The 27,471-nt window shown below is 35.0% G+C and overlaps 1 protein-coding gene across 1 annotated transcript in view; it reads right to left on the bottom strand.

Annotated features, from left to right (window-relative positions):
- LOC135071256 (very long chain fatty acid elongase 6) overlaps positions 1-27,471 on the bottom strand; it is a 53,993-nt gene that overhangs the window by 24,101 nt on the left and 2,421 nt on the right. Inside the window, exon 2 of the mRNA XM_063965040.1 lies at positions 8,841-8,978. Coding sequence (XP_063821110.1) covers positions 8,841-8,978 — 138 coding nt within the window. The remainder of the gene's footprint in view (positions 1-8,840; positions 8,979-27,471) is intronic.

The raw sequence follows: 27,471 nt of genomic DNA, 5'->3' as shown, positions 1-27,471 counted from the left end.
ATTTGCATAATAAATTTACATTAGTATTCTAAACGCGCTGTTGTATAATTTGTTTTATTATAACAAGGCCCATGTGCGGGAAATAATGTCAGCTCTTTAAAACAATACCTTTAAAACAGTACCTGACGGGATTTTTTGTAATATTCCAGGTTTTTTATCTCCGAAACGTGGGATGTATGAAATTATGGAACAGCTGCCCAGATTCGGTCAACAAGTTTGATGGAGCTCATGAATGTTCCACGACATTACCCCGCAGACGGCCGCCGGTAATATGTAGGTCGGTCGGCATCGGGCGGGATCTCTAGTAATAAAACACGCTTGTTTGTGACTTATGGAATGGAAACAAACCTTAGATTTCATAACTATTTGTTATGCAGCCTTTTTGTATCTTATTTAGATTTCTTTTTAAAATGAAATCAACCATGATTTTCAGATTTCATAAGCCCTTGGCTGGTATTTCTAGATTTTGATTCTATACTATTCTAAAGACCTATTTCTTATTTTACATAATCACGCAGAATATTTCCTGTAATAGTAGTTTTGGATAAATTTTATGTTATTTCCTTCTATAACTTTAGTTTGAAACAGTATTTCTAGTCAAAGCGTGGAGGCAGATCGCAACTGAGTTACCTACTTGATATAACACGTAAGGGGCAGATTTCGTTTCCCTTTAGAGTCTCACTCGGATTGTACAGAAATAACTTTGCTTTTCCTTTGGGAACTGTATAGTAGAATGAGGTATTTCAAGACAAGAATCGCTTGGTTAGAAATGTTTTTTATAACTTTAGTATTAGCCTATGAGTTTTACCCAGAAGTAACTGTATCTGTAAAGAAAAGCTTACGGTGCGTCATAAACCATGTCATATGTATAATTATTACTGGCAAAGAAAAAAATCATAATATTCGTAAAAAAAAACTTAACCTTCACCAGTCAAAATACAACTCACATCACTAAAACGTCCGGATATCGGCGGATTTACCTTAAACTAACAAAACCCGACATTGGCCGTGACCGGCGGCCGTCGCAGACCAATCGATATCCGGCTAACCCGACCCGGATTAACGGGATCACCGGATGCTTATTTATTCACTAGCCACTTACGAATCTCTAACGGCCATCTTCCGAAAGGATGGACGAGATAAGTTGGGAAGGTATAGTGCGGAGTTGCGGACCTTTTTCAAGGACGACGGGCAGTCCGGGGTTGACGGGCTTGAAGGGTAGCAGGGTTGCGCATAATAAAAATATTTTTTTAGATGAAAAATATCTTATACTATACTCTGACATAGCATTTTATGAAAACGAAGAAAATACGAATCCTTGGAATTTCGCTGAATTTTGAGAAAATTGTTTACTTTAATTTGTGCGAAAATGACAATATCGGATCAGACAGCTATATGAATATTAATAATTTCGTCGAACGGAATAACCATATTACCAAAACAAGGTTGGAAGAAAACCATTTGTCATATTTGTTTTTTCTTGGTGACAGTTTCAAGACACTCATGCCAAGGCTTAAGTCCCGCAAAAGCCGGTAGATGGAAGCGATTACGTCGACAACTTTGCCAATTTAGATACAAACTTTTCTAATTTGCTTAGTGAAAATCTTGTGAGTGGCGTAGGTTCCCTGCCCTAAGAACCCTCATAACTAGATTGGGTTAGGTCCGAGCCGAAAACTTTAGCTTTACAGGCAGAGGTTAATACCACTTAGGCCCAGAACAGACGGTGAAACGCAACTGCAACGAAACTGCAACTGCTAGTTACTTTTGAGTTGCATCTAAGTTTCTGCCATAGCGTCCGTTGAGAGACAACACATGACGCGACCAGTTTGAAACTTTCAGTTTCAGTTTCATTCATCAGAATCATCAGAAAGTTGCAGTTTCGTTGCAGTTGCGTTTCACAGTCTGTTCTGGGCCTTAGAAGTAAACAACAGAGATCACTTGTCAGAGGAAAACTGTGATAGCAGAGCTACAATATTTTTGAATGTCAGAATAAATTTATTCCATAAATTACGCAGATCCAAGGCAATAGGGATGCGATTTGGTTTTACTACCGAGATCATCACCGTAGGCTCAGGCCATTTACATCGTGGCCCAAATCGTAACGATACTCATTACTCAAGGCTTTGTTATCTGAGATCGAGTTTTGAGGATTTGATGATTTGCGATAAAAAGGTATTGAATTATATTGCAATCTTGTAAAATACCTAGGATATTTTTTGTTACAGAGATTGATGCCTTTGGTTGAACATCATCTGATTTGTCCAGACACGCGCTCAAAAGGCCAGTGCTGAGTCTGATACCTGGTAGATATTAGAGGACAATATGCGGACGATATATGCGGAATTCTTGGTCAAACATACTGACGATAATATGATAATATACATGTTGCATGACGATGATTACACGGTTTAAAGTCAATGGCATACTCATTGACTTTAAACCGTCCGTAGCTAATATGTATAAGTAGCCAAGTGGGTACTCATTATCTGAGTACACATCTCGGACAAGAGTTAAATCAATAAGCACATCATGTTTATTATGTTCAGAAACAAATTGTTGCAAGTATTAATGAACGCAAAAGCAACTTCTCAGATGTCACATCAAATGTTGACGATGACGCTACACACAGAAATAACATTATGAAGTTCCCACTCAGGTCCTCCGAGAATTGACGTAAATATGTACATAGATGTAAATAAATGGTCATGTAAACACACAATCTTGTGCATGCTTTTACTTATGTCAATCGAATCGAATGGTAAAACAAATACGGCGTTATCTGTAAATATTGCTTGCGAGAATTTTCGCGAAGCCCAGAACCAGGGCTAACAAAGAAAATATTATTAGTTGTTCTACTTAACAACACACCCGTATCTTCATTAACATAACTAAATCGCCCTGTTTAGACAATTTCTCATTTAGGTAAAAACTTTTGTGTGTAACAACGCAAACCCTCTTTTTGTGCGAGCGAAATTGCTTCCCAAACGGGAAAAGGTATAAAGGGGAGTGCTTCAAAGTACTCGAAAAACTCTATATGGCGCAGCAGTTACATATTCACCTAATAGTATATTAGATAGCTATGAATAAAGACAAAAAAGATCTCATGACCATTCAATAAAAATGGTAACACAAAAAGTTCGCGCAGTTGGAATCGATTCTCCGAAGTAATAACAGAGTTCACGAAGCATTACGAATTTAGCGGAGTGCCCGCCATTTCGAAGCGTGAAATATCGCCTGCTTCTCAAATGTCACAAGTTTGACCTGCCAAATTGGATCATAGAAAGTATTGCGATCAAAAATACTTTCTATCTGTTCGGTTCCAGGCTTCAGGTTCTAACTTTAACTATAAAAACTTTACTAAATTGTAGTCTTAAGTGCCTCGCCAAGATTCATTACTTCACTCTGCTTTGGTTAATTAAAATGATTAAAATTGTATCAAATGAAACAAAGTAATTTAATAAACGGCCAAAATTTGTATCGTGATTCATTCGTGGACGCCCTTGTATTTTCATTCGGAATTGGAAATAATGAATGTCCCTGCATTGTTCAATTATTAATGAAGATATTAATTTTAATGAACAGAATTGCTTTATTTGTATAGTATGCTGCCTATGTGAAAAAATTAAGAAATTGGTTTTTCTGTCACGAATGCCGAAATTGGAACAAAGGACTATCCGCCCAAGCGTGAGAAAGATACAGATTTAGCGCCAAAAGCAACTGAGAGTTTCTTTACGTGCCAAAAAGGGGTCAGTATTTCTGTTTCCCTTTGCAGTGACGGATTATCTCACAGGGTCGTTTAGAAACCGCGTCATCATGAATGGGCACGCTCAATGGGTGCCATGAATGCTACGCCAGCCGCTGGCACGGAGCCAGAACACCCACCATCGATTACGTGTATAAACGGCGCACTGGATACGGTGCAAATGAGTAAATAATTCAAACTTATTGACCAAGAAACTTTCCCAGTGACAAGGCAAACGGAGGCCTGTTGGAAACATGACAATCGCAATCAAGAGCCATTCTTAGAATATGTCCGTTTCAGAGTACGGTCAGATAACTTGGACGCCACAGTGAATCTTTGCAACTCAAATAGTGTTTTTCTATGAGCTCAATATTTGCAAATTGCATCAGTGAGTCTGAGTGAGTACACACACGTTATAGTAATATTAATTATCAAGGATAAGTATATCCTGTATTAAATATGTGTATAGCAAGAACGGCCTTGAGCGGTTAAGAATATAAACGAATCACAAAGCAAATTACAATATTTTAATGAAGCAAAACTTGAAAGGCTGTAATCAACATCGAAATTAGATGCTGGTATCTTATTTCGTGTCCCGACAAGCCTAATTCTGGTCCCGGGATACCGCAATGTCAACGAAGGCCATTATATAAACCTTTAGACGATACATGGAGGGTGTACCCGCATAATTGGATGTCTGTGCCAAGAATGCCAAGTTCAGAGTGATACTAAACTGGCTCTTTTAGAATCAGACCCAGAAGTGAAATGATTTAATTGGATTTCGTGAAACGTGTATTGTCCCGAAGCAGTGGTAGGGTTAATATTGGGACGTGTAAAAGCGCTTTTTAAAAGCCTATTTGCAAAAATAAATAAATTTTATTTTTTATTTTAAGAGCGTAACGAATAAGAAGAAGAAACGAAGTACTAGTATTTAATTTTATTCTGTAGTATTTATTATAACCTTAAGATTATTTGTTTTGTAAGTTTTCATAAATTACAAAAGCAAACCCTGAACTATCGACCTGTAAATATTCACATTATGAGTTTTAAGCAGATGTGTCAAGGCGTGTAAAGTTTTTTTTTTGCCCATTGTTTTATCAAGGTTGGATAGAAAAACAAACTTATTGTTGCTAACAAACATGCACACGTCTAACTAATATTAAAAACTACCCTTATTGAAGGTAACAATACTGTACAAACTTGGGATTGGGAGAAGTCTTGCTTCTTGGATCAACGACCCAAAGCTATAGCGAATAACAATAATAGTTACCATATTATGCTGACCTGAACACGAATTGCCTCTTCATTTTCCCCTACAATTTCAGACAAAGAACATGGAACAGGCGCAGATGTAGATCGTTCAAAACAATCGAATTTACAATTTTACATGTCGTTAAGCGTACAATGGAGTAACGAAGTAAAGAAATAATGGAACGAATCGGGAACGTAGCGACCCGTTTGTCACGGAAAAAACACATAAATAGCCTGATAAGACTGATCACGAATTTTATTGCGCGTTGAATAGAGATAGTGTTAACCATTTTTAACCGACTTCAATTAAGGTGGAAATACCATAGTCATTAACACTTGGTATCAGTACTTCTTGCTGCGACAAAAATTAAGTATCCGGTTGAGAATATTGTCAAGCTAAATTAAAAATACATTTTCGAGATAAAACTTCTGAGAAAACCCCAATAAGTTTTAATTTTTGCCTAGGCCTGATAATGTTTTAATCGAAAAGTTTGCTAAGTAATAAGTACAACAAAGGTTTGTTGGGGAAACTCCGTTCGAAACTATTGTATCTAACTAACACAGCCGCCATCTAAACTTTCGGGTTCGGTTTTCTATCGAAGTTAGGAAGAAAGCTTATAAAAGGGTATAAGAAACTTATACTTTTATAGCCTTTCATGCATATTTTATTCTAAAAAAGGTGAACGAAAAGTCACTCGTAGAGAGAGATAACAATCGATATCTGTCCAGTATGCAGGGTGAATGAATCAGGAATTTTAAGAAATTTTCAACTCTACGCTCCTCTACAAGCAAAGTATACTACTTACTACGTTACAGTGTTGGAAAAGGTAAACTGAAATTGCAATCTGGGAAGTTATTACGAAACTGCTTCATAAAGTTCTAGTTAGGCTAAAGTCGATATTTTCAGCGTTACATAATGGTCGCTTCGGGGATGCCTCCAGTCATTGCCTTGTTTCAAAGTACAGGGAATGCCCCGCTTGTGCCCGTGCCAGGCGCTTATACTAGATCAAAATGCGATCGCAATCTGGCAGATGCCATACCTACATAGATACTATTTATTACTACATTATAATATGACTTGGAATTAAACACGACCAGGCGATTCAAAACCTTACGAAACCTTAGATGACGTACGATGTTATAAGAAATCGTATGAGAATAACATCTCCTCGTATGAGGATCTCAATCAATTTCGCACACGATATGTTCCCGTGCACGAATTGAAGATTTGCTTCAAAAATACGTTGTCTGCACTCTACTACATCTACTATACTGCATGTTTTATTTGCGCTCAAGTCAAGGTGAGTATTAAGTTAAGTGATAGATAAACATCCTATTCCATGTTAATTGACGCCACATATCACCTAACATGACAATACATTAGCGATTACCGATTCTGATAATGACCAATGCTAATCGCTATTATGTTAACATTAGCCTTCTGATCTCAACACAAATTGTCAATAACATTATTATGTACATCTAGGACGTTCCAGTAAATGGCTTTAAGAGGAATCAATTGGTTTCAATTGATATTGTGTCGATCAAAGCCCCTCCACACAATGCCTTTGCACAGAAAAATAAAACCGCAAGCAATACTGGCGCTATTTATATTCGTAAAAAAGTTAATAGCATGACGTCTTTGTATTGTATTGTAGCCATATTTCTTTTCCAGAATAGAAACACAAAGGGTATCCGACGAAGGATTTGAATTTGAAAAGACTAATATAGAACGGCTGATGGAGAAGATATACGATATAGCGCATTTAGCGTCAGATTACTTTCATGCGAACATATTTCTTCATCCAATTCTGATAAGATTTTGATAAACAGGCAGAACTATATTTTAAAGAATAAAATAAAATAAATCCACAAAAACTTCAGCCTTTCATCGAATCGTACGACTGAAAGGATATTAAAAACTTTCTGAATAAACTTTCATAAAGTTAGTCTATATTCACCCTCTATCCAAACATAATCTAATATCAAGGTTTCCCCAGCAAATATTTTATTTTCAAAATTTTATTAAGCCATGACAGTGTTGACTTTCTCTGTGTAACACGGCCAGAATACCATTGTAGTACACTTGAAGCACACACATCAGTAGGATCTCATTCAAGTCACCACCAGAACGAAACCTATTGCGTCATCGAAGTTGCCGATTCGCATAATGTTATTGAATACAGGCGTTATTTTAAAACAGCAGACCAGAGTGTATAGCAATTGGCAACCCAGTGACGTCACTATAATTTAATTATTTTCAACTCGATACCATTTCATCAGTATGAAAACAACTAAAAATTCAATTTTACAGTTGATTGAAAACTAATTGAGTTTCAGGACTAGAATGAACTTTTAGAGTTTGAATTAACTGAAGTGTTCTTTGAACAAAATGTAGCCGCGGAATTTGTTGGTAAATTCTGTCAACTGCCCAATTTTCGAAAGAACTTTGGCTGGAAGTCCGCCATGACCCCGAATAGGGTAGACAACATCCACTATAACTTTATAGGGGTTCGCAGTGGCGTGGGAAATTCAATACCAGAATCCCTGTGGGTGGATTATCTGCATGTAATTATGAATATGGATCAGCTCCATGTAAAAAGGCTTTAATATAACTTTTCGTAGCTGGCGGAAAAGTATTATAGCTGTTGTAAACACTCTTTGTTAAAAAATCTATTTTGTTATGGCACGGCTTGGAAACCTATCCAAGATGAAATTTCTTTGTGGACGTTTTCTGCCTCACATAGGGGACATTTAGGTCAAGCACTTTGTATCAAGTGTTCGTGCCTTTTTGCTCGCAGTTCAAAATAAACTACTGCATCCACCGCCACTGTGACTGAAGCACGCGCCTGGAATGCCTACGTGCCTGTTTACCCGCGAACGTGATAATGTATACCTAGCCTTAGAGCTGTCGCACGTGTGTTCTGGCTCTAACCAGCGCCACTGCGTGACCCAGCCTCATGCAGTGACGTCATTGGCGAGAAAGTGCAAAGTAATATTATCTGATCACGATTATGTAGATCAGAATTTATTGAGGAAAACAATAATTAAAAATACGAAATTATTTTGCAGTATAAAAATACTTGAATATCTGTATCAAAGTATGTAAATACTCTTGCTGATAGCGAAGATACTAAAGTAAATGAAAACCGGTTATAAATTGCGGTTTTGGCTTGAAGAAAATAATTTTCTGTACTGTCTAGGAAACATGGAAGAGAGCTTCCTAGCGAAGACCGTCAAAATTGTGCAATTTCAATCTTGCGATCGTCAGATTTGTGTGGTGGCTTACTTTAGCCGTATGATTCCTTCATTTGCCTTTAAATCAGAAAGAGACGTCTTCCTACAGTGGAGACTAAATTTTAATGATCTGATAATGTATCTGTCTGGGTAGTGTATCCTACATTTCCTTTTAATAAATTAGAGAGTTGTGCTCCTGCAGTAGAAGAGACTAAATGACCTCATGATGATAACAGCTGGGCTTAGTTTGGCACACAAATGGAATTTTAAGGGACGTGCCTCTAGTAAATTAGAGAGGGACGTGTCGTATTCCTGCAGTGGAAACTAAATGACCTGACGCTGATGATCTATCTGGTGTTCTGGACGTACCATGGCACACAAATGGAATGATAGTAAATAAGACAAGAATTGAGAGTCGTGCTCCTGTAGAGGGGACTAAACCCCTGATAATGATAAAGATGACCCAGCTGGACTTATCTTGGCACAAATAGAAAAATAAAGGACGTGTCCCTAGTAAATAAGAGAGGAAATGAGAGGGTCGTGCTCCTGTAGTGGAAACTAAATGACCTGACGATGATAGTAGATAGACCATCTGGTGTCCTGGACTTACCTTGGCACACAAATGGAATGATAAAGGCCGTGGTTGCGCAGCACGTGGTAGAACTCTGGTATCGTGCGACACGCGCCCATGATGCTGAAAGCAGCCAGGGCACTGTTCCACACCATCAGCGTCCGCCGGAGCTCGAACCTGGGACAAGAGAACATAGTTTTAGCACAGTTAAATATGGCGTTAAGAGTCGCCTGTCGATCTAAATATTTTTAAAATAACTTGTAAAATTCGAACTGCCTAAGGTGGGAATCGAACCCTTCGCTTGCCGGGCGACTGCTCTTCCATCTGAGCTACTTAGAAACTGGATGAACACGTCGAAATTTTCAAGTGTAATAATAATACGCTGTTACGGCCAGCGTTTGTTTCATCAATGTTTTATTATACTGGACTTATCCCAACGCAGGGTAGGACAAAATACTATTAGCAGCGCTCGATTACAGGACTACACCCAGCTCTTGTTGCAACTCCTGTTAAGACAATACGATAGACAATACTATTAGCACAACAGCATAAGGGATTAATCCCCGCTTATGTGCCCACCGCTGCAACTACTGGCAGGATCGAAGCAATCATTTTAGAACCACTCTACACAGGGCTATTTCCATCGAGTTTCGTCACTACAATTTTTCAATGCATAAGTTTAAAAATAAACAGCTGGGAAAATTGTTATTTTAGACAAGTAATTAACATAAATGATGCCATCTGGTATTGATTGCTGACACGAGTTCCATCAACCAAAACTCTATTTAATTCACGTGTATGTAGCCGCGATCAGCAACCGGTTGAAATGTAATATTAATTTCCATCAATATCTTTGATCTCTGAGGTTATGCCACCATGATTGAGTACTGTTTGACAATTCATAGCGTCATGAGTTGTTAAAACCAATTAACATAACAATACTTGAGGAGATATGCTATTTCGTATCTACACAATCTGCTAATATTCTATTAAAACAGTGGGCATAGGTAGGTAAAGGACAACGGCACATCAAGTTATAGTAGCATCTTACACGGTTGTATTAGGAGCTAGTTTGCAACAAAATTATTAATTGTCGACTTTACTTGATTTATTTTCCAGAATGTATTACGGATGCTCCCAAATGTTTTTGCTACGTGTTAATTTACAGACATAATGTTTGTTCCGAGTTTTTATACATCTATCCAAAAAACTACACATGGACGTATGTTGTTTTCCGTCATCAATAGTGATATCATAAGTACCTAACTTACCTACTTACTGATCATTTAAACAAGTTTTATTGACTCGTCAATACTGCGCACTTAAATAAGTTTAGTGGCTAGCCCGATTCTAAAATGTTTTCTCTAAACTGTCTAAACTAGCAAAGTTTTCTTCTTCGTCTATGGCGACCGCGTTTTGACAATAATTTTCGAATACGAGTACTTTTGTATGTAACCATAACACACGCAAATGAATGAGGGATCATTCCGCAGAGGCACAAGTAAAACTTCCAGATTTTAGCGCAGTTTCACGGTTGGTAACTTAGGACAATGCTTTTATAAATTGTTCACGGTACATAACTTTGATTCAAAGGTTTTTAGTTTCTCTTGCCGTATTATTTTAAAAGTCTATGCACTCGTTTATTGCGTTTTCTTTTAAAAGAACAAATTCACTCGTTCATTTGCAGGAATCTGCTGACGTCATAAAATTTTCTTGAACATGTCCAAGATTGGCTCGAAACAATGGCGCTACTTCACGGAATGCACACGAAACTGATCGGGGGTGTACCTATACTTGTTTACATAATTCAGTTAAAATTAGTTTTAGTTGGAATCTGAACCATACATCGTATTTGAATTGAAAACATAATTGTATGTTTATGAACACCTAAAATAGAGAAAAATATTTGTGTAAAATTGTGTTAGCAAAAAAATCAAATAACTCAACGAACCTACAACAAAAATCGCCAAAACCTCCAATCTTGCACAGTTGGCTTTTATGAATACCATAACGTTTATCTGGGCTCAGCCACTGATATTGGGTAAGTTCTTTATTGCTTTATGTTCATTCTGTTACTATGTTACACACATACACAACACAAAAGATAGAGATAGTTTCAAGGGCCAAAAGATGGCGCTGACTCTACATTAGATCGCGGTGGAAAATCGACACAAAAAAGGTAGGTTATGGTAATTTGTAATGAATAAGAAATTGACAAAAGGCTACACAAGTCCGAAGGTGAATGCATTTTATGCAACTCTACATGCTAATTGAAGTTGTCAACATAAACTGAACATAATAAATAATGCATTGACCTTATTCACAGAGCAAAATAAGAACGACATTTCAAGTCTCCGTGTAATACTTGATGTGCCGTTGTATGTCTTGTGTATAAGTACGTTTCTCATACATTATGACGTAATATTACAAGAAATGGTTGAATAAAAAGTATGTTTAACCCAAATAAGCGCTTTACTGTTCCACTCCGAATCTGTTATGCAACGAGTAGGCTGTAGTACATTGCGGGTTATTATCATTAGCACGATTTAAAGTAATCAACAACATACTATTTAATTAGTCGTAACAGAACCCGCGTTTACCTCATGTGTTGTGCTTGTGTCATAATATTTTTACGGTATGGTACAGTGTGTGTGTGGTTTTAAAATGTAATCGGTCAAATCGGTGCATCTTTTCATATCCTAAGTTTCATTAATATCTTAGAAAATATTCAATGCCCATTTTTAAAGTACATAATTATTCGTAAACTAATAACTAAGCAGAAAAACATGCGCTGTTGGCAGCACATCAGACATGTGGTTATACTCGTTTAAGTAATTTGCGATTATTTTTTTATTCCATTATAACCACATAAGATGCTACCGTGCGTGACGGTCAATAGCAAGCATGTCGATCTTGATTTGTCATTGGGCGTAGTTTAATTAAATGTTTGTTGTTGTAAAACCTATGTCCTCACCTAATTATACTATTATTTTTCCTCTTCTTACGTTTTACTGGCTCTACTTCTTGTTGTCACACGTGACACGTGGAAACTTGGAAATAATGGATAATTAACCCATAGATTACCATACAGATCGCTTGCGTATATGCCGACTAGTTTCCAGAAACTGGTTTCATTACATCTTGTTTGTAGTTTGTAGTACGATTGATGTGATAATTTCCGATCATAATTATGCTAAATGTTTCCCTATAACTGCTTAAGGAACTTGTGACCTTAACCTACGACTATTGGCAGCATAATACCAGTAACGTACGCAACAAACCAGCTCCTGTCACAGTAAATCATTTGATTGGTAGTTTATAACGAGTTAGGTACCAGTTTAATCCAACTTAGGCACGAGTAGCAGTTCCCAATAAAAATTGGGCCCCTATTTGTCTGTTTAACTATGACCGATGGCGAATTGTGACATAAATTGTGTTAAATCAGTGAGATTTAAGCCAGTGATTGGTACAAACATTGGAATTCATCCCACTTGAATCTATTCTTTAGTTTGAATCAAGTTGTAGCTTCGTTTCAAGAAGTAGTTTCGTACTTTGAAGAGCGTTCAAATATGGAGTTTCCACTGAGTTTTAAGCGTCGAGAGAATACCAGTCTTGACTTGCAGCACGTGAAAAAGAATAGCTCAAATATTAGCCGAAAGAAGTCGACGAACTTTTACAAGTCTTGGAAACGGCTAAAATATACACATTATAACATAATTGAAGTAATTCATCACGCTATGGATCATTAGTCCCATAAACGGGTGTCGGCACGCGACTTGTAACCTCGACATTGGTCTACCGAACTTTGGCGAGGTAAAAACAAAGTTTTAATAAATAACATTTACGTAGGCGACTGTTTATCATTTCCAGTTTCCAAAGTGGTTAAATCGCAATTGATTCCAGCTTGTACATCTATTGCTGCAGCAACACATATCATTGTGACCCCTGTTGCCTTTATGAGCCAGTGATGGATGCACACAGATTGTCAATTGAAAGTGGTCGTGATAGATGTGGCGTGTTAACCTCGTAAGACCGAAGAGTAAATTTTGTCGACTTCTAAGTATCGCCGAATGTGCTTTCAGAAGAACGAATAATTTGAAGTAGTAAACGCCGAGCACTTCAAGTAAAAAAATTTCTATGTTAGAGATTTTCTTTTGCATTCATATTTTCAGGGGCCCTATATAACAGTGCATAGAGCTTATTTTAGGTGAAAAATAATAAAAAAATGTTTTCTCTTAAAAGAACATTCGGTATTACAGACTTTAAAAAGGAAAAGTAAATAAATTGTATTTTATACTTTAAAGTAAAACATAAATGTAACCTTCTTAATAAATTAATAACTACATAAAGATACAATAATGATATTAATAAATGTAACTGAAAAGGTACAACGGTTTTTATTTTATTTAATGTTTCATAATTAGTACTTTTAAAAGTACTATCGGTTTTATAACATACACTAATGATAGGTTAGAATGTATAAGAAGTAAAGTGAAAATTCATGTTAATTATAATATTTACTAAACTAAAAATCAGAACGTTCTCATGGTAAATTTTCTCAATCATTTCATAATTTTAAAAGTCCAGTACTCAATTCCATCTCAATAGAAAAAATATACAAAAATAAAACTTTCACCATCAAGACCGAATGTTCCTTGCAAAGAACTATTATTTTCAAACGAAAAAAAATCTTACAAAACTACTTCAAATTGGGAAAAATAATTTTTTTGCTTGTTTAGCAGTGTTTTAACTTAAATTATACTGATCAGTTTTGCAATTAAACTACGTTAACGCGAAGAAAAAAAATTAATCGCACATCACGTCTTCTCGGACAAACCACCTTGTCAAACGAAAATGATAATTTGACAGTGACGTTTTGTTTTTTTTATATTAATAAGTTTGGATACCTGATTTTGAATACTTTAAGCCATAGACTATCACTCTTTTTTTTCGATTGGCGCGAATTTTTGAACTTAAATTTATCGCTAAAGTTTTAGTTCCTCTGAAGGCACATCCGGCGATACTTCGAAATCACCTCCGAAAATGTCTCGGCGTTACTGACTACAAAGTTTTAGTTCCTTCTGATGCACATCCGGGCTTACGAGGTTAAACAATTACGGTTCAGTTTCCTGACGCATTCATGTAACATGTAAAAATAAATGATGAATCACAGATTAGTAAGATAGCGCTAGCATTATTTTGACATTAAAACTATGACTTTGAAATGAAGTCACCGATATGTACAGTACAGACGACAGTACATCGGGAATACTTCAAATTCAAAATTGAAATTCCTTTTCGGGTCGGTCACTCTGTACGTCCCAAATAAAGTTTGCTCTATTAGCACTTCGGGAAAACATATCGGCGGGTGCAATACTGACAAGAAAGAAGAAACTCACACCTTTCACTGGGATATCTTATTCAGTTCTAATAAGTTCGATTTTACAATAAAAATGTATAAAGTGCTGTCGACTGTACACTAGACGTAGAATGACGCATCATTGTTTTAATTTACATGTGATATGACGATTGACCGATCCGATTACACCGATGATTAATTGACTAATTAGTATGGTCTAGTTTGGTTATCGGTCAGCGTAAAAATGTTAATTGCTTTTAATAGAATTTCTTATCGGCGTTAATTGACGAACATGTCTAGCGATTACACGGAAGATTAATTATTACGTATTCGTAGGTCACTACTACTACTAGTGTGGCACGTTTGTAACAAATAACGAGTTGTAATTGTAAACAAAGTACAGTACCTATAAACAATTGTACAACGACGATTAATTGGTAATCTAAGTTTTTGATTGAATGGTAAATTAATATTGAGATAATTATATTCGCAACTTAAATCTTAGTCTACTTCAAGAAGATTTTTTCCCTGATCTTATAACCAACCAACTTGTACAGCAATTTACTTGATAATTATTAATTATACAGATAAAAAGGATTGAAAGTGTCAATTCAATATCTTTAATCAAATCAAATGAGCAATCTTTAATTACTATTCGTATCAATGTAAACAGTGGATTAAAGAAGGGATTATTAGTTCAATGAATTGTTTGCATATTGATTGATAGTTATCAGCAGAATGTTTTTTGAACAAAGCGGTTTTTAGGTAGTACCTACTTACAGTCGAACAAGACGTTTCATTTACAAGTAACTCCGTAAGGTATAGCTTCAGCTACATCTCAATATCGTTTATTACAAAGTAGTGGGAGATAAAATAGTCCCCAGTAGGTCCCGTCACTGTTTTTGACGGGACCTACTGGGGACTATATGCGTTAATATTCTTTTGTTTTTTCTTTTGTGGTACTGGACTCTAAAATCGACTATAGACATTTTAAAATGAGTATTGTGCGTAAATGAATATTTGTCTTATAATATTTTTATTTTTCAAAAAACTACATATTCACATAACCATGGAGTGCCATGAATTGCCCAAAAAGCCAACTCAAAAATGTTTTCATAGCTCCGTTCAATGCTCAGCTCAGCTCAAATTTTTCTTATTACTGATGCGTTGACCTCAAAATTAATTTTTTCTCGAACGTCATTCTTCGCGAATCGATTAATATACTCTCGATTTTGAATGTTAATTCATTAATTGGCCCGTCAGCACTCGACCTCAATGAAACTTCCTCAATAATGTTGTTGTGCCCTTGGCAAATTCATTTCGGTGCTTATACAAGGACTTACAAGTAAGGGCTTTTTATTGAACGTCGAAGAAAGAAGAATAGCGTGAATAAATCTGCTAATGGTTAGGGTATGTAATAGGGAAAGCAATTCAGCAAAGCAGTTTTAATAGGATAGGAAAATCTATTCTATAAGCATCGTAAGTTAATACAGCACACAAGGTTCAAGAAAAAAATGTGTATCACCTATAGTGATAGTCTGATAATATCGCCACAACATGGCACAATCATCCTGCTTATGTCATCCAGTCACATCCTCCTATCACACACATAGCATAATCAAAAATATTTTCTGCTAAAAACTAACAAGACGACCTCACCAACCAAGCAGGTATACATTGAACATCGATAAATCCAGTTGAAAACTGGTCAGTACCGCGTCAGCAATGAACTTGACTCTACCAAAGGACGCGAAGTGTTCACTGACTCCACGCGGCCGCGGCCGTAACAAATCGATTAGGTTTACCTCGATTAATCATTTTATCGAGTGATGGAATACGATAAGCTTAACACATTTATTATCATTATGATATTTTGGTTTCTATGGAAACACGAAGTTCTTTCATTTGGTGTATAGAAGCGTAGTTTATTTTAATTTTACTGTTTAACGAACGTCTAATTAGGCGTTTAACTATTGTTTTTTTATACAATAAACATCGGGAAGTTGGCTTTTTAATTGGTTAGTTTCCCATTTAATTAAAATTATGATTATTATACATTCGCCACATAGGCTCAAGGCTCAAAGAATCAATCATAATTAATATTTACAATATTTTCTGCATATCATCACAGCGCACTGCTTATTATATCATTCCATTCTCGCCCTTCCGCAGTCTGCGAGCTGTAATTTCCTCCAGCCATCCTATGGCCTAGTACACCTTGATCACGCACAACAGGAAATATTTAACAAAGTGCCTATAAATACTTTAAAACAACTGAACGAGAACCTTTATATTATGCTTCGAGTGTCGAGGCGATAATAAGTTTTTTCCCGCAACTAAATCCGCGTGGTTTTGGGTTATTCCGTATTCGACCCACGACAAACTCAACCCACTCATTATTTTCCTTACTCAACCCAATTTTGTTCCTTACTCTACCCACAACTAATTTTTAATTTTATGTTCCTTATTCACCCCAAAAACATTCCTAGCTCAACCCATTTTAAAACCACTTAAAAAATATAAGATTTATATGTACGGTCAGAATAAAAATATATTTTTAGAAATTTAAGCTCAGTTAATTTTTGTGTTAAGATCGTGCTATTAAATAAAACTACAGGAGTTCTGATACAATAATATATTTGAAAAACGTTTTTCACAAAAGGACACAAATAAAATAATGACTACATGCAATTAGAACTATAACTTTTCATAACAAAACAAAAAGTAGATACATTTTTTTAAAATCTTATAATAAAAATCACAGATTAAAGAGGAACCATAACTTACATAATTTGAATCTAATACAAAACTACTATAAATCCACTATAAATCTTAATAAAAGTATTCATGTGGACGGACAACTAATCCCGCGGTATAAGTTTTGAGCGGTATGATTTGACCAAAGTTTCTTAATTACCTTAAAATTTTATCATATTTTATCAAACATGTAGGTGATGTTTTTTTTTTAAATAAAAATAAATGTACTAGTATGTATTTATCATAATTAAATTTCTGGACAAATAGTAAACGTTGTTTTGCTATCCATACTTGTTTTTGGTATATTTACTTTGGGTTGAGTGAGGAATGCATTTGGGTAGAATAACGAAATTCTGTAATCGGTAGAGCTAGGAATACTAATTTGGGATGAGTGAAGAAATGGGTTGAGTTATCATGGGTCGAATACGGAATAACCCGTGGTTGGGTTTCGGTCTCTCAAGAAAGTACACTACGATTAAAAACATAGTCGTAAAAACTAAGCTATCCTGATAACCTTCACTTGATAATTAATTACTTGAGGTGTAAAAACTAATTTTATTATCAATGAATTAATTGATTTAAATCATAAACAACACGTGTTTGGACATATTACACGTTATACTACGAATAATATATCAATCGAAGATAAAGTATTTACACATAACTTTATAATATGCGTCATCGAATAGTTACGACATGAATTACAGATAATCTGCAAATCTGATTGAGTCATGTGTTTTCGAAAGATGAAGAAATCTAGCAGACTTTGCACGAACGTGAAGGTAAACATACTTTTGGAAGGTGCTAATTTCTACCAAAAATATCTAATCCGCTGTCCAATGTTCAGCATGATACTAAACCTAGAATTTAGAGCGAAGCAATTGAAACGCGATTGGTCTGGAATCTAAATATTTAAATTCAAGTAGCAAATCACAGATTCTCAGCGCACATCCTTGAATTTATACTCGAGTTTGAATTTAAGAATAATTTACTAGATTCAGAATATTGACACTGAAAGTTAGCGATTGGAAAATTGACATTTGTACAGTCGTTTTTATCGATTGTTTATTGATCTTTACAAATCAACAATCTAACATGTTCGACATTCGTAAACTACTTTAACAAAGGACATCATCCATTTTGGTCCAAAATCAAAAGTGCCGGCCAAAAAATAAAAGTGCTGTATTCTGATAGAATACGTCCGCCTTAGCATTTATTACTATGGCACCAAAGCTGTAGCACCACTGTGCATCGTAGTATTTGAGTTCTAAAAATATATGAAACGACTGACTTTGATCTCAAATACTACGACGCACAGTGGTGCTACAGCTTTGGTGTCATAGTAACAAATGCTAAGGCGGACGTATTCTGTCAGAATACAGTACTTTTTTTTTTATTGGCCGACATTTTTGATTTTGAACAAAAAATGTATGAATCGTCGATGAATTTTAGATCTCAAATACTCGACGCACAGTGGTGCTACAGCTTTGGTGCCATAGTAACAAATGCTAAGGCGGACGTATTCTGTCAGAAGACAGCACTTTTTTTTATTGGCCGACACTTTTGATTTTGAACAAAAAATGTATGAATCGTCGATGAATTTTAGATCTCAAATACTCGACGCATAGTGGTGCTACAGCTTTGGTGTCATAGTAACAAATGATAAGGCGGACGTATTCTGTCAGAATACAGCACTTTTTTTTTTATTGGCCGACACTTTTGTTTTTGAACAAAAAATGTATGAATAGTCGATGACTTTTAGATCTCAAATACTCGACGCACAGTGGAGCTACGGCTTTGGTGCCATAGTAACAAATGCTAAGGCAGACGTATTCTGTCAGAATACAGCACTTTTTTTTGTTGGCCGGCACTTTTGATTTTGGACCAAAAATATATGAAACGTGGATGATGTCCTTTGTTTGTCAATGACGCAGAGTTCTATTAGCAAAAAAATATTTTCCACTGTCTGGCAAAACAAGTGTTTCGCGTTCACGTGCAGTACCAGTTATATTATACTCGTTGATATAACGTTATCTGAACCTGATATCGTACAGTCGCTGAAACACCAGATTATAGTTTATTTTGTTGCAAAATCGCACTTATTCTAACTAAAATATGCCCGTGTTTAGCTCCACGTGTTTGTGGTCTATTGTACTGACTGATAGGTACTAAAACAAGTTTTGGTAATATGTATTTCATTCTGAACTCCTTCCGAGTAACCGTAGATATAAATAATACCCGATATTTAATTGCAATTGGTTATCTAATCTGGGATTAATGTACTTAGATATTATCGCAAAATAAAGTTAGTGTAACATTTTCTTTTGATATTTAGCTCCACCCATTCCCTAGTAACAGATCCTACTCATCAATTGTTTCAAAGAATGTTTCTTTTACAAACGAGACAATAAGACACGAGGACTTTCTTCTAAGTACGTAAGGAACCCTAAAATTTAAAAACAACTTATTAATTATTTTGCCATTATCTGGCTCTTCAAAGGGATTCCTTTAAGACCTGAATAAGGCAAACAATGTTAACCGAGAATGTTTCAGAAACAAGATGCTAAAATGAAAATGTTATAAGAACGTTCAAGGTATCCTTTAATGGACGAATGGAAAGTTTTTGGTGAGCCATTAAATTGTAATCTTACTTAAGGATTTCTTGAAAGACGAGAAAGAAAACAAATCTGTTTAACTTTGGGAAGGGAAAATAGTTTCAGGGTCTTATGTATTGTCAGTAGAGTCCAAAGATAACTTTTTTTACATAATTGTCTGAACATTTGTTTACGTTTTCAGCGAAAAAGGTAAAGAAAACTCCTGCGTGTCATTTTCATTTTATTTTTAAGGTTTCTTAAAGAGTAAGTTACGTTTTACATATATTCTGAGATGTAGCCTTACTCTACTAGACACAAACGTAGTGTAGTGGTCCCATATTCCATAAAAATTAGAAATCTTAATTGAACCTGACTAAAAAACTATTTTTACATTTAAAAGTAGCAAGAGGGGTCTGTTTGCCGCCGATGACTACTATCGTAAATCACAAATATAGATGTATGTATGAATCATTGCGATAAAGGGTAAGATAAATACAAATGTAGGTTATTCATCGATAATACTAGTTACCGTGTAAAACGGAAACATGCCATGTCATGAAATATCAAACTTCATAACGACTCTACAAATTAAAAAACATTTAGAACTAAATGGGATGGGAGAGACTTTATTTCAGTTAATGGCATCCTACTGCTGGATGGAATAAAGCCACTGCAAAGCACGATTTCTATTGTTTTTCATAAAAGACACAATTTTCGCGATTTAATAACAGGCAGACAACTTTCCATTTCACTTCCTAAAGAGGCATTATTCTATTTCTTTAATTAGTAGATTTTTTAAAAATAATTAAGTCCCGTTAAGCTCTCATGGTAAATCAAATAATATGCTTTTGTTACGAGTGGATTAACCACAATAGTTCAAGGTTCGCAACCGGGCTCCTCAATCACGACTCGGCCAGTACGACTATGCTATTGTCGCTTTTTAAACCAGAAAAATAATCTAGAAACACTTCTGCCTATAACAATATAGGCTAGTACCTATCAGGTCACTACTGGTTCCAGCTAGGTGATCCCAACTAGGACAGCGCGCCACGGGCCAAGCGAAAGTAGTTTCACTCGGTGGCGCGATTCTCAGACCATATCGTTAAAAAGTAAAAGGAGCACTTCAGAGTCGCACTATAAAGAAAGAAATCGACGTTTTTCAGATGCCGAGCGGTTTCAACTAAAAACAAAAAGTAGAGTTTTCAAAGATTGCTTTTAAGAAATTGATTTGATTTAATTTAGATTTTTAACAGTTTTTTTTTTTCAGTAATCGGTCGACCGATTCTTAATACCACACAATAATGTAGTAAGTATGTAAAATAAATTAACTTCTTAACGAGATACGGCCATCCGTTGCAATAATACTTTTTATCGCTTTGTTTCTTCCAAGAAACATGTATAAATTACCAAGTAATGGAAACATTTAAATTAAGTGCATTTAGACTCGTTGTCATGTACATTTGACATTGTATATTAGACTATCTAATTATTTGCCGTTATGTAGAAAACTTAGTTTGGAGCTAGCTAGATAGCGGGTGTGACTGTTAATTTGTCTAAATATTTATATTTTTAGAACATGCTCTTAAAATGTTGATTAATACTAGGGTGGGTGTACCAGTAACAAACCGAATAAGCGACATTTCAAAAGTAATTTTGATATTGTGACTCAATTATTACAACAATAATTGCAAAAAAAAGAATTAACTACTCCTTGTCTATCATAGAATCAAGTAGCTTATTCCAATTTTCTTAATAGCTGCAAGGTTTATTTTTATTTAACAATCAATGTGGAAAGTCGCAATGTGCCTAAGGTTGACCAGATCGTACAAGTCGTGTTTGTAGCTTTTATTTATGAAACTCAAATCAAGTGTTTAACATAGCCAGCTTGTCACTTCTTTTCACGGTGGATCGAAATGGCATTAAAGTGGACATAGGAATTTTTTCCGGAAAATCGAATTTTAAAAATTGCCAATCGATAGTCCTTTGCTCACTCATCACGACATGTCATATCACATTTTTCTCTAAACCTGATACTTTAGCTTAAAAAAAATAATTTGTGTTTTTTTTGTATGAAACGAGACATAAAGTACTAATTTTCTCCGAAGACCTGCTAGATCGTGACTTGAAACAACCTAGGTCGGTATAACTGCATTATTTATTAATATTCTAAGCTATTTCCAGCTGCTCCAAACCGCAACTTAGCCTGTTAAACGATTCCGAAAAAAATTAAAATTGACTCTTCTTGTAATTGTATTTTAGTTCTTTTCTTTAGAAAAAGCGTCGATTACGGTACTAGAAAGTGATTTTATCGTTAGGTGACATTGTTATCTATTCTCAGAATCTGTTAAACCCTTTCTTTCCTATCAGCACATGACTTTAAAACAACAATGAAGTTACTCATACCTCGTAAATAACGTGTTTTGCGAATAAGCAGATAATGGTATGGGGTGGGGGTAAAAAACAGATAAGGATTGTTTATTTGTTTTAAATTTAGTTTGGGCTGTGTAACGTCACCAATAACATTCAACTTTAAATGCGGTTTTTAACATGTAATTACAATGGAAGCTATTGTGAATAATATAGATTTGTTTGTAGTCTTTAGAAATACCTTAAAACCTTTGATGGACAGTGAGGAACTTTATAATCACCTTTGTGTTAAGAGCGTTTACGCCTTTTTCAACCCGTTACAATCATTAACCAGTTACATTACAAATATGTTATAGGCATAAATAATTAGGCAATTTCGTCGTCTAAATAGTTAGTTGAGAAAATATTTCGATTAGTATAGTATTTAAGAATTCTATCAAGATAAGTCCACACAGCTTTTCAAATTTCCACTTTAGCGTCAGTTTACAAGCTGAAATTTTTATAAAAAATACTGTGAAAACGATATAACAAACATTTATATCCTATAGCATAGGTCCTTAGGCAAATAGTCAGTTGAGAAAATTCTTAGATTTAAGCATTTTACAATAAGAAATCACAAATTCAAAGAACGTGAAACACCCAAAAATCAAAGTGATTTTTATACCATTATTCTTCTTTAATTCAACATTTAAATAGCTTAATATAATAAAACAACATCTTCTTTAAAATATTTACTTTGAAACGATATATAATTCATTGTTATTGTTTTGCTATAAACATTTGAAAACTATTAAAAAACGCCGCGCGCGAATCATTTCCAATGATGCCCCTTGAAACGCCGCGCTTCGCGTAAACGCTCTTAAGTAAAAAAAGTTTTGCCGGAATTTTTGTACTAATCTTAATGGACGATGGACGAACTGTCATCTATCTCTTCCCCAATTTTTAAGAAGAAACAGTGATTGGCTTGAATCTCCAATTAACTGGGTCTGGCAACTAGTTTTTGATGAAGACAAAATTGAGGAATATGTTCTGTTTCTGAGTTAATTTATGTAACGGTTTCCTCGGGATAAAGGAAGTAGTCAAAGCATGTAGTGTAGAAGTTGGCATGTTTTCGGTAATTGCATCTATATTTGACGTTGTTTTTTCACTAGGTTCAGTAATTGAACCAACATTTTCCTCAATTTTGTCTTCATAAAAAACTAGTTGCCAGACCCAGTTAATTGGAGATTCAAGCCAATCACTGTTTCTTCTTAAAAATTGGGGAAGAGATAGATGACAGTTTGTCCATCGTCCATTAAGATTAGTACAAAAATTCCGGCAAACTTTTTTTTAACTTAACACTGTTTTCTTCTGACAAATGTACCATTTTCTGCTAAAGGTGATTATAAAGTACCTCACTGTCCATGAAAGGTTTTAAGGTATTTATTAAGATTACGAACAAATCTATATTATTCACAATAGCTTCCATTGTAATTACATGTTAAAAACCGCATTAAAAGTTGAATGTTATTAATGACGTTACACAGCCCAAACTAAATTTAAAACAAATAAACAATCCTTATCTGTTTTTTACCCCTACCCCTGACCATTGTCTGCTTATTCGCAAAATACGTTATTTACGAGGTATGAATAACTTCATTGTTGTTTTAAAGTCATGTGCTGATAGGCAAGAAAGGGTTTAACAGATTCTGAGAATAGATAACAATGTCACCTAACGATAAAATCACTTTCTAGTACCGTAATCGACGCTTTTTCTAAAGAAAAGAACTAAAATACAATTACAAGAAGAGTTAATTTTAATTATTTTTCGGAATCGTTTAACAGGTCAAGTTGCGGTTTGGAGCAGCTGGAAATAGCTTAGAATATTAGTAAATAATGCAGTTATAACGACCTAGGTTGTTTCAAGTCACGATCTAGCAGGTCTTCGGAGAAAATTAGCACTTTATGTCTCGTTTCATACAAAAAAAAACACAAATTATTTTTTTTAAGCTAAAGTATAAGGTTTAGAGAAAAATGTGATATGACATGTCGTGATGAGTGAGCAAAGGCCTATCGATTGGCAATTTTTAAAATTCGATTTTCCGGAAAAAATCCCTATGTCCACTTTATTGCCATTTCGATCCACTGTGCGGCGTGTGTTTATTGGGCGTATCCTTAGTCACAGCGGTTTTTGGTATTTATTTAACGAATTTTAAATTGTTTTACTGTAAACATAATTTGTTTTTATATAATCTTTAAGATAAAGTATAGTCTTCGATCCAAATTATCGTTATTTACGATTATTATTGATCTTTTTGGAAAATTGTATACTTCGTCACACGTATCCTTCGTAACAGGTGATCATACATCTAAACGATGTGTCTTTTGTGCAGTTAGATAATATGTTAAGAATACTAAAAAACACCTCAGAAAAAGGTATACGAATTTTGTATTCGTTTAGTAAACCAGTTGAAGCAGTTTTTGAAATGATTTTTTTCCTTAATACTCTTAGTTTCAGTTCCTATTTGTGTAGGTTTTTACTGATTTTCCTCATATTTTTCATTATCTGTTTTAGTAATAAGCAAATATATGCCTGTGCTTAATGAAAAATGGCTGAGACACTCATTAGTTTTCAAGTTAGATTGATTATTAAGTGTTAGATGTCTACTTCATCACATTTACGTCTCCTTCGTAACGAAGAGTTTGATCTCGTCCCCTAATAAATATTATCTCTTAAACAACAAAAATGCCAGTGTTAACTCTTTTTGTAACTCATTTTATGTCGTGTAATACTTGGTTTTTAGTGTGTAATACTACTTTTTCAATATAACTTTATAAAAGAGAAAAATAATTGATTTTTGTTAAGTTTTAAAGGTGTAAATGTGACGAAAGGGACAAACTGTTGATTTTTATGGAATTGTTACCTGATTAAAATAACGATTAACTACCAATTGTCCAAGACTGATTTAAGCTGAGATTTTGTAATAATAAATGCAAATATCTATTGAAATTTCTTTTAATTTATCGAGTTTTAAACAACTGAATTTCGTGACGAAGGATAGACATTTTTTTCCATCGTAGTCTAGTAAAACGCAAAAAAATATAAGTTTTGATAAAAAACTGAGCTGCTGGTCTACAGATACCGAATCTATGGTAATTTTCCTACATTTCAGTCGTATGAAATGTACTAAATAGCTTTCTTTATTTTTTTTCATGGTTAAGACCTTAAAAGTAGAACGACCCACCTATTATGTGTTGAAAGCTAAATGAAAGATAATTTACAAGTAAAATTTTCGTAATGTTAATTACTTGTATGCCTAATAATATGTACAGTGGACAGCACGTCAACGTAAACACTGTGGTATCATACGTAGTTGCGATAAGGGCGACTTTTCAACGAAAATGTATTGCCTGATGTGCTGTCGTCTGTACACCTACCTTCTACCTATTTAAAAATTTTGTCATTTTCTTGCAGTAGTTGCAGTGTTTGTAAACTGTCACTAAAAACGGAAACCTCAATGACGCAAATCGATGAACTGTGTCTTCAGATTTTTGTCCTTGTATTTTATACTAGCTTTCCGCCCGCGGCTTCGCCCGTGTGGAATTTTGTCTGTCACAGAAAAACAATATCGCGCGCGTATTTGCTCACCGTTTAGACATACCCTGGACTACGACAAAGATTTTAAAACCAAAATCAGCTCAATCGGCCCAGCCGTTCTCGAGTTTTAATCAGACTAACGAAAATCAATTCATTTTTATTTATTAGATTATTATTTTTGTATTCAACGAAGGTTATTATAAACAAACAACACAAATAACAATGGTGAAAAATGAAAATACATATAGTTGCAAAAAATCAAAGCGTTTTTAGAAATGTCGTTATAAAGTAATTCAAATAAAATGTTATTTTGTACCTACCTACTGCTTGTTTTTACAGCATATTTCTACAAATATTGGAAAAGTCTGTATAAAATTAATAAGTAAATAAGTTTTTGAAAAGCTTCATTGATTCTTCTTCTAACTTCAATAATAACTTGATTATCAATCATTGTATATTTGTACCATTCTCGAATCATAGACTTAAATATGTGGTCTGGTATTCAATAACCACATGATACCTAGTAACTAGTTTAATTATAATGTACATTATGTACATAACCTACCTACGCTTAAACTGTTAGTGCCTTTATCCTGTGATGCGGATTTCGTCACGCGTGTGGATCGGATGATCCGATTCGGATCGCGAGTTCGTTTCGTCACCAGATCCGCACGCGTGCCGAAATCCGCATTATAGGAAAAAGGCACTTAACCTATGCCAATCAATATGCTCATAAAATACCAAAAACCCACAAGCCGGTAAATTACGTCACTTTTATCTGGCTTTGAATTTGGAAAAGCGTGCCAAAAACGGTTACGTAACGTTGCAGATCGGATGCGGAGGCCCATTCACAAGCCGCTGCATCTGGCGCCCCCCTCCCGGCCCATGAACGAAAGTGACTACCCCCCACCTCCTTGCCAGTGTTTTGTTTCGCGATCCTACGCCTTTGGTGTTTTATTTTGAAGATAAACGTCCTTCCTTCCTTGTTACCACAATGTTGGGACGTTTTATGAAGCCATTTTGGAATTAACGTAACCTTCCCACATCCTATGGTCGCTTATTTTACCTACTTTCATGTATTTATTATGACTAAAACGATTTGAAATGAATAGTTTTGGAGATAGCATAAATGATGAAATAGAAATGAAATTATGCTCTATAATATACAGTTTGCAAAAATAATCACCAAACTCGTTTAAAAACTTACTCAGCTTTGTCTTATCTACTCTGATAATAAAAACTGCTAAAATTTATCTAAATGCCTCATAAAATACTTAGCAAAACCCGTCAAGTTAAATTATAAATAAAAATGATAACTCTGAAATTGTTGATAAGTTAATCGTATAGTGTTGGATAGCACATTTATCGAGGAAGGCTTTAGGCTATCATCACCCTGCGGCCAATAGGGGCCGAGCAGTATAAAATAATGTTGCGAAAACGGGGAATTACAAACTATTTTCAAGCGTACCTACGAAGTCGCGGGCAGCCGCTAATCTTAATAATAATTTGACGAGTAGTATGTTAAAAAAACGTCTTATAAATGAGACGCGTGAGGATTCTTTATTACAGCTAAGTTTGTTTGGTAGAACGTGCTTTTCTCGGGAACTAATGCTCAGATTTGATTAGCCCATTTATAGAGGAAGGCTAAAGGCTATATTCCATCACGCTTTGACAAATAGGAGCGGACGGAGCATCAATGAAAAATATTGTGGAAACGGGAAAAAATATTCAAAACGATTTTAAAGACGAAGTTGCGTAAATGGCACTTAACACTTTACCTCCTTTATCCTAAACAATAATAAATAATAATAATAATAAATGTCTTTATTGCAAGAAAAAAGTGTTACAATTTTGAGTGAGTCTTCTGTCTTCCAAAATAGGCATTTGCCTGTAGTATGGACGACAGTGTCCTCCCCTATTAGGTACAAACAAAATTAAGTTACTAATAAATAAGATAGATTAAAATTCTTCTTAACCATACAGAGTTTGTACTATACTATCAAAGTGGTCACTGGT

The sequence above is a fragment of the Ostrinia nubilalis genome, chromosome 4 (genome assembly GCF_963855985.1).
Source record: "Ostrinia nubilalis chromosome 4, ilOstNubi1.1, whole genome shotgun sequence".
NCBI lineage: Eukaryota > Metazoa > Arthropoda > Insecta > Lepidoptera > Crambidae > Ostrinia > Ostrinia nubilalis.
This window is presented reverse-complemented; position numbering and strand designations above follow the sequence as displayed.